The 13,786-nt window shown below is 34.5% G+C and overlaps 1 protein-coding gene across 6 annotated transcripts in view; it reads right to left on the reverse strand.

The window, feature by feature from the left end:
* Nucleotides 1-13,786, reverse strand: part of NAALADL2 (N-acetylated alpha-linked acidic dipeptidase like 2) — a 1,333,736-nt gene that overhangs the window by 475,759 nt on the left and 844,191 nt on the right. For all 6 annotated transcript variants that reach the window (XM_019463211.2, XM_019463212.2, XM_019463208.2 and 3 more), the window contains one exon: nucleotides 1,766-1,916. In XM_019463211.2, coding sequence (XP_019318756.1) covers nucleotides 1,766-1,916 — 151 coding nt within the window. The remainder of the gene's footprint in view (nucleotides 1-1,765; nucleotides 1,917-13,786) is intronic.

Here is a 13,786-nt window from a genome sequence, read left to right on the forward strand (position 1 = left end):
TTGGACAAACTCAGTTGAGAGATTCTACAAAATAAACTGCCAGTATTCTTCAAAGGGTCAGGGTAATAAAAGAGATATTGAGGGATTATTTCAGATTGGAGAGGAGTAAGGAGACAAGGTAACTGAAATGTAGCATGGAATTCCAGACAGGATACTGGGTCAGAAAAAAAAAAAAGTCTATAATTAGTTAACAGCACTGTATCAATGCTAATTTTATGGCTTTGGTACCTGCATAATATTATGTAAGATGTTAATACGAGAGAAAGCTGGCATTAAGTTACACAGATTTTCTAAATACTCTATTTAAAATTGTTTGTGAGTTGAAATTATTTCAAAGAAAATAAGAGAAAAGAAAAAAGGGGGAAAGAAAGCATTCTGAGATTGCTTGAGAATCTGGCCAACATTTTGCTAGATAATACCGGATTCTAATTCATGAAATGACTGGAGCCAAAAACAATGTTAAGAGCAAATGGGGGTAATTGAGCAATTTACCAATTTAAAAGGAGTATTCATAAAGTAGCTTTGTGATAGCATGGCAGCCTACTGATTCATCACCAAGAGTTAGCCTCCACATGTACACGCCTGAAGCTGAGCTGTAACAGCCCAGGGAAGTCAGAGCATTTGCAAATGGGAGAGGTGGAATGACATTTTTGGTGATGCCTAGAAATCGTAGATGGACACGTCCTAATTTTAATTTCAAAATTCTAACAATGATACAATAGACTGTAAAAACACAGATCAATAAGGTCTCAAGAAAAATTCTTAAATAGATTATTTAAAGTGTACGTGGGAGGACAAAGCAGTCACCAGTAGACCTAACACAGTTTATAAATTATAACTCATATTTGACACGATAGACTTCTTTCTTGGAGAGTTATTGATTAAGCAGAGAAGTTAATATAGATAGAGAGAGGATAACTGGACTTGAATAAGATAATTAGAATGTTCTTTGTGATGTTTTCTGGAAAACAGGGAGAAATTTTGGCAAAATACGTGAATTATTACGTGAAGTTTTTGTTACTTTAATTACTGGCAGTAGTGTCATGGTTAATGGGTTACTATCACCCTGGAAGAAGGTTCACAGAACTTCTTCTTTGGCCAAGTCTGTATTAACAGACTACTTGTTAATGATACACTGGACAGAAATTCAATGATGCAGGGAGCACCTGCCAAAATCACAGGTGTCTTCTCTCTACCACATGACCTCCCCAATAACATGAACACAACTTATCGAGAAAGGGAAGGATATTTGATGCAAAGATGGCCATCTCTATGCCACCAGTGACTGATCCCTTCCTTTAGGGAGCCAGACAAGTCGTTCATATTAACTCCATTCTTCTCCAACATTATTTCCACTACTCACTCAAGACCATGTGTAACCCTAGACTCGGTACTGAAAGTAATTACAGACATCCGAAAGCAGCAGTTATTTCATCCTTCTAGGTATTTTTATGTTTTCCACTATTTGGAGTGCCTGTCCCACAGAGTATTAATTTATCTTTAAGTCAATCAATAATAATATAAAATATGTTATCTCTTCGTTCACAATACTGCAATTTACCCAAACATCTATTACAGACTTCCAAAGAGTTTTATTCCAACAAAGGGTAGCCTATAATTTGAGCAGATAAAAAAAATAATTTTTTAAATATGGGTGGTAAGAATTTTCCAACTTTGCCATTCCTTGATTAATTTAGGTGGTATGTACTCATAAGTTACAACCTGTAACAGTTAAGAGGATAATAAAGATTAACAACACACTTACCCACACTTGGATAACCAGGCGTAGAAGGGTCTCCTCCTGGGTTCAGTGACACCATGAAGGTATCATAGCTAAGATTTGCAGTCTTTGGTAAATCACAAGGATCAATATATAGAAGAACACCACCAAATCCAGCCTTTTCCAATAAGGAAAGCTAAAAGAGGAGAAAAAAAACTATTAAAAATATCAGATGCAAATATCTACCGTCCTGAACCTTCCTGAGGGCCCCCACTATACCAGTCACTCTGATCCCTGCCCTGGATGAGCCAACCAGATCTCCCAGATATAGCAACTGAGGAATATAAGGAACTAAGGGGCCTCCCTCTGAATGGTCAGTTCCTGCTCTGTCTCTGTCACTAAGGATTTTGAAAGTAGTTCCTGAATGGGGTGGCTAAGTGGCTTAGTTGGTTAAGCATCTGACTCTTGATTTCAGTTCAGGTCATGATCTTGCGGTCCATGAGATGAAGCCCCATGTCAGGCTGTGGGTTGACAGTTTGGAGCCTGCTTGGGATCTCTCTCTCCCTCTCTTTCTGCCCCTTCCCTAATATCTCTCTCTCTCTCTCTCTCTCTCTCTCAAAATAAATAAATAAACTTAAAAAAAAAGAAAACAATTCCTGACTACTTCATTTGAAACATATCTAATGCAGATTCCTCTCTCTTCTTTAGTAAGTATGATGGGGAGGATGAACTTGACATTTCATGTTCTTTTTGTTTTAACTTGGTCAATTAATTTTTTTGGGTAAAGAGCTTGCATACTTTAGGGTGATTTACATGATGTGGAAAACAATAATCATAATTTGCTAATCCATTTGTTTCTCCTGAGAGGGGAAAGGTACTTAGGGGACACTGGGGAAAGAAATGATGGAGATGATGGCTAGGAATCACATTAAGTGTAGGCAGTTGCAATTCACTGTGTGACTCTAGTTAACACTTGTGCTTCACTTCTCAATTACTGCTTCTCTTGTTTATTTTTACAGTGGACTAAGCAATACAGTAGCTTGTGGATCTGGCTGGACCCCATCATGAGGACAGAATCATGCTTATCTTCTCTTCCAATGTTCACTTGCACTTAGGGGGCACATAGTAGACATTCAAGAGTGTCGCTAAATGAAAGAACGAATGAGAAAGATGCTGGTTTGGCACGGCAGCTATTCTTGAAAAAAAGAGAACTCTAAGAAAATACTTAGGATGTGCTTCTATTGGAAAAATAAAACATAATTGTACCTACAATATGGTTTTTACATAAAAGAAGTTATAGTAGAAAATAAAAATACTTGATGTAAGTACATCACATTCATGGCATTTTTTCAACTCCTTTAAAAATATTCTGTAATTTCCCATTTTTGAGTAATGGACAAGTACATATTATTTTAATTAATACATATTATATTAAACATACTTTATTATCAATCAGAAAAAAATAACCCTGATACCCTAAGCAAAGAATGTTTGACTCACATGTTGAGTCATGTTTTTCCTATCAGTGCTTTAATGAAAAGGGAGAAGAATTTAGGGAGGGGGGAGAAATGAGAAAAGGAAAAAAGAGCAAAAAACATGTCGATAAGAAGGCTGGATTTAAGACTGACTCTGAAAAGCTCACACTGAAGTCCTTAGGGAGGGTTTCTAATGTTTAGATGCTGAAATTGCTATTTCTAAAAAAAATGATCAATGGAATGATTTTGAATGTTCTGCTTACTATAGGAGAACATATTAAGAAAGAAATATGAACAACTCCAGAAAACAATTTTTAAGTATTAAAAATTACTTTAAAAAAATTAAGTAATTCATGATCACTAGACAAAAAAAAAGATACAGGCAAATAGTAACAATCCTATTATCCTATCTGTCAAAAAGTAGTAAATGTTAATATTTCTAAACTCTTTTATCAGGGCTTAGGCACATATACACATATACTTACAAAATAAGACCACTTACCATAAATTTTGCAAACTTTCTTTTTTTTTTCTCATAATACCATATACTAAATATTGGTCCATGCTGATATAAGTACACTTTCATATAACATTAATAGCTGTACACTGTATATATGTGAATGCTATAAATAATACAATAATAAAATGTAGAAATGCTGCCAAATGTTATTTAACCAATCCTTGACTGTTATTTACATGAATTTTAACTTTTTGTATCATACTTCAATAAACTTCCTTATAGCTAAATCATTGCACAAATGTATATTTTCATGAAATATATTTCTACAGAAAGAATTTCTAGGTGAAAGTATTACTATTTTTTATGATTTTTGATAAAATATTTTCCCTCCAGAAAAGCTATATATAACTAGCTACATTCTTACCAGTCATATATCTGAGTACTTATTTCCTCCATCACCAGCATTGAATATTACTTTTTAAGAAATATTTGCCAATCTAGCCAAAACTTTACTGTCCATTTTTTAAAATTACAAGTGACGTTAAATTTATTTTTGCTCGTAATTTTGGTCACTTGCATATTTTCTGAAGAATTACCTGATAGTGAAAATTTTTGTGATTCCTAGGGTACTTATCCATTCACAACTATATACTGAGTGTCACTTTTTGCACATAATATGCTGGCATTGGCATATGGAGATAAGTAGGACAAAGTGCCTGCTCTTAGGAAGTCAGTTAACCAGTGGAGTGATTAATAGTTTTCATCTTAAGTGTTAACCCCAATTAACTGGCAACTAGTGGCTGCCTGGGGAAGCATTGCGAGGCCAAGTTCAGGGTCGGTGAAAAGTGGAAAATAGCTCTATGAGAGATGTCTGCCATGGACACAAGAAAGGCAAGTGATGATCCACATTTTTTGGTTGTTGTTGACCCTGCTTCAGTGGGATAGTCAAATTATCTTCAAAAAATCTCTTTTAAAAAGGTCAATACATTAACTATTTGACTGCTTAAACTTGATGACACCTCGTGACTTAGAATTTATCACAGTCAAAAATAAAATGCTACAGTTGCATATTTTGCTTCTTGTGCTTATGACTGGTAATACATTGTGATTTCTTTTATAATCAATATATACCATGATATTTTTCTATACTTGACAGCTTATAATGAAGCTATGTAGTTTAATAGTATAGTATCTCTTGCCAGAGTTGATTACCTCCCTACAACCCTGAAGAGATAGCCTTCTATGTGATTTTATCCCCTCTTCCCATCCTCTGCCTGTAATGGTTGGACCTGAGGGGGACAGGTCTTCAATGTTGTCAAATCTGGTTCATGATGCTGTCCCTTACTGGCCACCACAGAGCTCCTAACTAAGTAACTTGGTGGCCTAGTTTCAGAAATTATTACGGGATTTCCAATGAAGTTGGCAATTGAGGAAACTGCCTATATTAAATCAAATAACAAATGTTCCTCTATATTGTTAGAAATGAATTTTGAACATGGTGAGGTAGTGGTTACCTAAAATATTCAAAGGATCTACTCTTCTAGTGAGATCATATTCTTTAAAAATGCATTCAAAGGCAAGTCAATATAAAAAAGGAGTAAGCTAAGCTGTCACTGGGTTGTCTGCTTTTGACTGTCCCTGGGAGCACAAGTAGAAGTTATTAGCCCTGCCCAGAACCCTTCATACTTTCAGATCACTTGAGACCTAGGATGATTCTACGGGGGGTCTAATTCATGAAAAGAGAAGGCAAATGTAAAGCTAAGATTTCTTAACACAGAAGTTTGATTATCTTTTGCTTCTCTCTCTCAAGTATATTACGTGATAAGTTTAGCGTTCTTCATCATGTTTTCTACCTTGTAAACTAAGACAGTATTTGACATAAGAGGGAGACACAAAAAATGAGTCAAGCAAATGGCCCTGAGCTCAAGTGTTACAAGGTCATGAAGAAGCAACTCACAGCCACAGGCTAGTATAGTGTACTGAGCCATCAGTCTGTATCACCCTGCAAGGGCACCATTTCCTAATTTACATAAAATACTATAGGAACACATTTCCATGAAAGTAGAAATCATTAAATCAGCCTCCTACCCTTTTATTTAGCTCAAGGACTTACTAAGTCTTTGGTGCCTGAGATAGGGGCTGGGCTAGTAACTGAGAAATGGTCCCTAGTCTACCCTGGGACACTTCTGTTTCTATATGCAGAGTCAGTCAACTCCCTTCAAGCTAGGTCATGATTCCACCAACAAACAAGACATTATTTGAAGCAATTATAGTCCTCAAAGTAAAATTTTATTGTATTTAACTTTTTTAATGTTTATTTTTGAGAGAGATAGACAGAGCGTGAGCAGGGGACGGGCAGGGAGAGAGGGAGACACAGAATCCAAACCAGGCTCCAGGCTCTGAGCTGGCAGCACAGAGCCCAGAATGGGGCTTGAACTCACAAACTGTGAAATCATGACCTAAGCTGAAGTTGGATGCTTAACTGACTGAGGCACCCAGGTGCCCCTACTGTATTTTTTATCTACAGGAATTAATAAGGATTTTATGGGTATTTTTAGTAGCACTAGATTGTGATCTGCTTGAAGACAGGAATGCTGTAGCTTCAATTTATATCCCCAGTGCCTAGAATAGTACCTGCTACCAAATGATTTTTCTCTTTTTAAGTTAATGAATAAATTAGTGTGTGTATCAATGAATGAACAAATGAATACACAGTGCATATGGGTACAAGTGTATTACATGAATATTATTTTGTTCTACATTTCACACCCACTGGCTGGAAAACATGCAATACATTTTGTGGCAGCTTGGATATACATGTGTTGGAATGTGAATAGAAGTATTAAACCAGCTTATTTCTGAAATTAACACACACACACACACACACACACTCAATTAGATGTGTTATGCTTAAACTTCCATAAAAATACATAATTAAAATAGAATTATTTTGTTTTGATTTTTGTGTTATTTCATTTTATGTTTTGTTATCTAAGAGTAGAGACAAGGAGTGTTAGAGACTAGCACACTAGGATTTGAACATGTGAGTTTGTCTTGTTGACAGGGTCTTGCAGATAAAATGTCTTTGGCTAACTTCAAGGAGGCTGATCCCATATTTCTTTCTGTGAAACATATTAATACATTTCTCCTTGTGTATAGTGTATAAAGCTAGGTCTTAACAGTTGCCAAATAATTGCTTCTGAAATAAATGGTACTACAAATCCATGGGCAGGATATAGCAGCCTTATTGAACAGATCTTACAAATCTCAAAGCTCCCTGAAAACTACTCACTCAGAGAGTAAGTAGTCTGGTACCTAAAAATGGTCCCACATAGGTTTATATTTCCACTGTCTTGGGGCAGGCAGCATGTGGGTGGCTGTATGGTATTCCTATATCCAGGGGGAGAAAAAAATCATTCAAAGAAGATCAAAGCCAGGAAGAGTGAAAGCGAAAGGACCCTGTTCTGATTCCTGACACTTATTAACTTCTGTTCTTACTTTTCAACGAAAACATTTTTTTTTCTCTTCCAGAATGAAGGTGCTGTTATGAGGTAGTCAATCCACTTCCTCAGTATCTTCAATGTGAATTCCACAACTAGACTTTAATCCATTCATAGATGTTCCTAAGTTGTGAATTCATCCTTTTGAATCCATCAAATATCAGCCTTGTTCTTTTTATTTTCACTGATTACAATGCATGGAATCCCTCAACTACCACCTAATTTCAAGAACCTGAAGTTGAAAGCTTGTGTTTTCCTCTGTTACTTAGGTTCCCTAAAACACTGTCCAAGCACTAGAACCATTCTTCTGGCCTCCATAGCTAGAAAAGCTTTCTGAGTCTTCATGTGAAAACAAGAGCAAATATAACAATAAGAGGACCTTAGTCTTACAGATAAAATTACAGTCTACTGTTACGGGCTGAATTTTTTTCACCTTAAGATACATATGCTTAAGTCCTAATCTTCAATACCTCGGAATGTGACTATATTTGGAAATAGAGTCTTTAAAGAGGTAATTAAGGTTAAATGAGGTCATATTTATGGACTCTAATCCAGTATGACTAGTGTCCTGAAGAAGAAGAGACGTATCCGAGATGTGTGTACATGGAGAAAAGGCACATGAGGACACACCAAAAAGGAGGTGATTAGCCAAAAAGAAAGGCCTCAGGCTAAACCAAACTTGTTAACACATTGATCTTAAATTTTCAGCACCCTCAAGCTGTGAGAAATTTTCTCTTTAAACTACCCAAAATACCCAAACTGTGGTATTTTGTTATGGCAGCCCTAGCAAACTCATACATTCACAGAAGGTGCCACACTTTATACAAAGACTTGGAAAAATATTTGTGATCAGTATCTAAGCCTTCTGAGTCTTTTTTAAGCCAAATCATCTAGCACTAATTGCACATCTACTATGAGTCAGATAGTATCCCCAAAGTTATTTGTTGAATTTCATTCAGAATATCAAATACGTCATGTCAACGTCCACTAAGAAGTTGTTGAAATTGTAATTCAGAAAGGATAAGAGCTTGATCCATGGTCTGAACTACTAAGTGGCAATTCCAGGGATCAAACTAGAATTTTCCAAATTTAACTCTGGCAATCTTTCTGCTAAAGCACAACTTTGCTTTCAATAACACATCCATCCTTTACAAAGACAAATAGACTGGCTAAAGGGTGAATTTATAAAACACATCAGATTCTCTTGCTGTGGTTTTCTTTCCGAGAGGACACTGGAATCAATACTGTGTGAATTATATGCCTATTTATTTAGATTGCTAAAAAGACCTGGATTTTTACAAAGTACTGTCAGGGGAATTAATATGCATTATAACAGAATGTGTTAAGGATTCATGGCTTTAGTAACAGAAAAATAAAAATAAAAATAAACTTAAAAAACATGAATCAAACATTTTATAGCACATTCTTATTCATTTAAATTACATAGCTCTGGCATATATGAAAGATGAAAATATCAGAATGTAATATATTCCTTAATCAGATATTTTGACTTCAGGGCTTAAATTTTATGTTATTCTTCCTTCTTGAGATTGTTTTCCCTATTAATAGGTTTGTGGTTTGGCCCTTTAATTATGTATTGTATTGTCAGTATACCATTAAAGACATTTGTAAGATTCCTGTTTGCTTTGTTATGTTTCAGAAATAAACTCACCTTTCTTTGTTAAAGGAAAAAAAAAGACTATTATGGTGAGGAATATTCACTGTAATCAGACTGAGTATATCCAAGGCATAATCACAGCATTCTTTTTTGATTTCACTGAACACCTCTACTTGGATTTCAAATTGCTTTCTTAACGTATCCAAAGTTATTTAAATAATTCTGGTGAGATTAATAAGAAGCAATGACCTTCTGCTTTTGTGAAGAAAAAAACTTGAGGTAATGCAGAAAGTTAAGCCTGCTATGGAAGTTGTAAAAAGAATCCTCAACTTTTATCATTATAATTCAAAAAGGAAGGAAGGAAGGATGGAAGGAAGGAAGGAAGGAAGGGAGGGAGGAAGAGAGGAAGAAAGGGAGGGAAGGAGGGAGGGAGGGAGGGAAGGAGGAGGGAGGGAGGAAAGATCTCCTATTTTTAAGGTATAAAATGTTTATTTCACTTTAAACTAATATCTCATTGTGGCCTGTGGAATTATTCTTATTTCAAAAATAAAATAATCATGACATAAGGATGACAAGATCACTCCACATAGTTAATGGCATATTCAGAGTAATGTGTCCTCATAATTTATTTTCCTTTTCCCATTAAACTATATTAATTTCAAACCATGAAAAATGTAACTTGGCAAATTTCTTTCAGATTTTTAATTCATATTATTTGACAATTTTTGCAATGTTTTCTGCATAGTAGAAGCCTAATTCAAAAAATAAAATTATGATATCATTTTTCCAACCGTAGCTTAAAAATATTGAAGAGAATGTTGTATTTTATTTCTATTTCCTATCCATGATGGATCCACCTATGTAACATAGATCTTTTATTCTAGGTTCTAGGCTGAGAATACAATGATAGAGGAGGGACGAGCAAGTATTAACCTAAATAATTTTATTTTCAAGGAGAGGGATTTGAGATTCGGATAGTAAACACGGTGGCCGGGGGTCTTTTCCTCTGTCAAGGTGGTTCATGAATTGAAAACACTAAAAGGTATTGTCTTTATCAATTTTTCTCAGATGATTTAATTAATTATAGCTAATATTGGAGAAAATATACAATTGCTATTAGTAAATATATTGTTGATATTACCAACTGCATGGACTACTTTTCATCTGTAGACATGCTGTTGCTTTTAAACCACACAAATCATGTTCAACAGGAACAAAAAATAATATTAACACTATATATATTTAGAAATTAAATCATAAAGGCATAAGCTTCTGACTTACCAACTTACTATTGTTAGTGCTTATATATATATATGAATGTATGAGAGAGGAAGAGATTGTTGGTGGAGGGAACAGGGCCTCACATACTCACTTATGTGCATATCTGGGATCCTGTAATTGTCTAGTTGAATAAGAAACATCAAAGAAAAAGTGTACAGCTCTTCACATATTTAGTTTTTAAAATTTACTTATTTTTCTATTTTTATTGAGGTATAATTAGCATGCAGTGTTGTATTAGTTATAGTTATAGCATATTAGTTACAGACAGAACATTACTTTGACTATTCCAAAATTCACTATTTAAAAAAATTTTTAATATATGTTTCCAATATTCTTAACTGAGAAGATATTTAGCTAAAGCCTTAATGGGGAGAAACCCACGGATAATAAATAATAATAATTATCTCTAAAGATATCACAGAAATTTGCTATTGTTTAGGTTTATTGACATAATTTTCTGATGTTTCAATGTCTTGATAAGAATCAATATTCAAAATGTCTATTTCTACCATCTAACAAAGTTAGTTCTTTAACAGAAATACTAACTAGAACTCCTAATTTATACACAAAGAAGGGGAGAAAAATAAAAACTGTGGTGATTGGACATATATTTGATGTTCAATGTTTTCTTAATTTATGGTATTATGAATCATGATATAAACACAAACAAAAAATAAAGTCAATTTGGTAGTGTTTTTGTTTTTTTTTTACCTGATATATATATCTGTAGATAGATAAGATATATAAATATAGGTATAAATATAAATATAGATACAGATACAAGGTATATATATCTTATCCAAAGTGGGTGGAAATGGAGGGATATGAGGAAAAATAAATGAGTAACATAAAGAGCATATTTCAAAGTACTTGTAAAACTTCACCATAGGAAAAAAAATAAATTTCACCATAGCAAAACTTCAAACCTGAGACTACTTCCAGTGTTATATGATGTTTTAAGCTGTTAGAAATACATCTGAATTTATTGAGTTGTTTTTCTGTAGCTTGGCTTGCAAGCAACATGGCAGATGAAAAAGCACTGAACTGAGAGGAAGAGGTCTTGAACTGGACCAGCCATTAGGCAAAGGATGCTGGGCATGCCACTAAAAAGCTATACAGTTCAATTTTCTCATCCATAAAAAGAGATGACATTTGCCCTGCCAAGTCACACAAAATGACTGGCAGATTCAAAGGAGGTAGTCTGCCTGAAGGACTTTGAGAAGTATAAAATGCTACATAATGTGTGAGGTTGGTAGTGGGTTTTTTGATTTTTTTTGGGGGGGGGGGGGGGTTTGTTTGTTTGTTTGTTTTTTGATGATGCTAAAGGAAGAAGAGAAGGAGGAGCACCAGGTTGATAACTGAAGGACTGCCATTTCTTTGGATTTGTTTGTCATAGGGAATGGTATTAAGGAAGAAAGAAAAAACACCCAGAAGTAGTTATCCTGAAAAAATGTTTCTTGACATAAAAATGATGAGATTTCATAGGTTTATTTCCAAAAGTAAATATTAACATGATTTAAATCTACTCTTCCATTATCCTTCACTTATTACCAGGCTCTGTTTGCTTTTTGTTATATACTAGGTTAGAGGAAATGTGAATAAAAAATTCTATGATCCTCCCAGTCACACATTTTCCCCCAAACTGCATTAGTGGCTTTTTAAAATTTTTATAATTATATTGCTTAAAATGTTAGTTTATATCTTTTAAAATTATGATAATGATTACTACATTTTCCTTACCAAGCAAGGAAACACTATTTTTTGTTACCTTTTTATTGATTTTCTCCATTAAAAAAAAAGGGCAGTTGAGTCTCCTTAGGTGACTCAATTGGTTAAGCGTCCGACTCTTGGTTTCTGCTCAGGTCATGATCTTACAGTTCGAGCTCCACATAAGGCTCCAAGCTAAAAGTGCAGAGCCTGCTTGGGATTCTCTGTCTCCCTCTCTCTCTGCCCCTACCCCACTCATGCTGTCTCTGTCTCTCTCAAAATAAATAAATAAACTTTATTTTTTTTTTAAAAAAAAAAGGCAGTCTACTTCACTGAGACATAATTTCTCACCCTCTCCTGAAATTAGTTTATTTAATTATGTAAAACTCAGATTTTAGTCAGGCATAGGACAAGGAACCAGACATGAACAGCTGAGGGAGGTTCTCATTCCCAGGCATGCTAAAGGAATACATATACGTGGACATGGGTTATTTGTAGCTTTTCTTCTTCCCTAGGGAGCAAATCTGATGTATGATGCTGCAGAGAATTCAATACAAATAGAAATAATTTCCAGATTATCTTTGCTAATGGCACTACTTAGAAAGACCTATAGTTGCTAAAACACAGGCAGAGTGCATGTCTCTTATCCATGCAGTTAATATGTCACCATTTGTTGTCTTCATAATTCTGGCTAGCAAAAATTATTGACAAGGCCTTTTAACAGCACAAACCGTAAGAGGTCACAGAGTTTCCACTTCACTGGCCCCAGAAGGGTCTTTTATTTTCTTGAGAATCATTATGCAGCTTTGGATGAAAAAAAAATTATCTACATGTACATTCTTATTCAGATTTTAGATATTTTTTAAGTAGACAAGATAGCAAAGGTCCATTCTGACTCTAAGTCAACTTTTGAAAATTGTATTAACTGTTAAGTCTACCTGTTACATTTTTCATTACAGATGCCTAGGAGTTTAGTTCAAAGTATTATTTCAAGGTACTATGTACCAGGTGACTGACACATCTCCTGCAAACTTCCCCGCATCTCTTCCTCTCTCTCTTCTAGAAGTTTATTAAGACAAGACTCGGACCAGAACATAGCTAGTTTAATGCCTGAGTGCACAGAAATGAAGGAAAAAGATCCCTTGGATGTACAGCTCTCAACTAGCCCCAGTGTTATGAGCAGCATTAGATTACCATTGAATACACACACGCGTGCCCACATACACACACAGGTGTGAAAAAGGAGAAAACATTAGCATAACTGATTTTATGGTTCATGGCTTCTTTCCATGCAGGTTCATCAGAATAAGTCTCTTTTTCCATGAGAGATGGTTTCTTATATAGAAATGTCTATCCCATAAGAATATGCCGACATACTTTATTAAAGCAGTAATATTAAGCAAAAATGATTTAGGCCAACATCTACCTTTCTTAGGCATTTTTTGAATGTTTAAAAGCTATTGTGCACATCAAATTGGAGTAAATAATTACTTTACTTTGTTTTCTCTTTTAATTGAATAAGTTTTGCTCGTGTTGTGATAACAGGTTTATTTGAAAGTGAAAGTAATTTGTTATAGAACAGCAGCTTTTATAAATGGAAACTTCTACAACAGAACATTGTGAGATGTTTAAATATTAACCAGACATATTGTTCACTCTTGACACTAAATTTCAGAAACTTAATACAAATTAAGTACATACATTATATTGCTGGGTCTTGCTTGCCAATGCTAAGAAATCCAAAATGTTCAATTCTAATTAAAAATGAAATTGAACTGCAATTCCCTGGGAACAAGGGCTGATCAGACTCAATAAGCTTTACTTAATTTATTTCAGAAACAAAATAATTGAATTGCTCATGGACAAAGAAAAAAATGCTTACATTGTTAAAGAAATACATGCTTCCAAGTCTTTTGCAATTCTATTATATTTCCTAATGTTTACAGTTGATTACATATCTCACATATATGTTTTGAGATACTTAAATGTTCAAGAATATGCTAGCTATCTTTATTATTCACAACT

The sequence above is a fragment of the Panthera pardus genome, unplaced genomic scaffold (genome assembly GCF_024362965.1).
Source record: "Panthera pardus isolate Hobbes unplaced genomic scaffold, ASM2436296v1 HiC_scaffold_16, whole genome shotgun sequence".
Classification (NCBI taxonomy): Eukaryota; Metazoa; Chordata; class Mammalia; order Carnivora; family Felidae; genus Panthera; species Panthera pardus.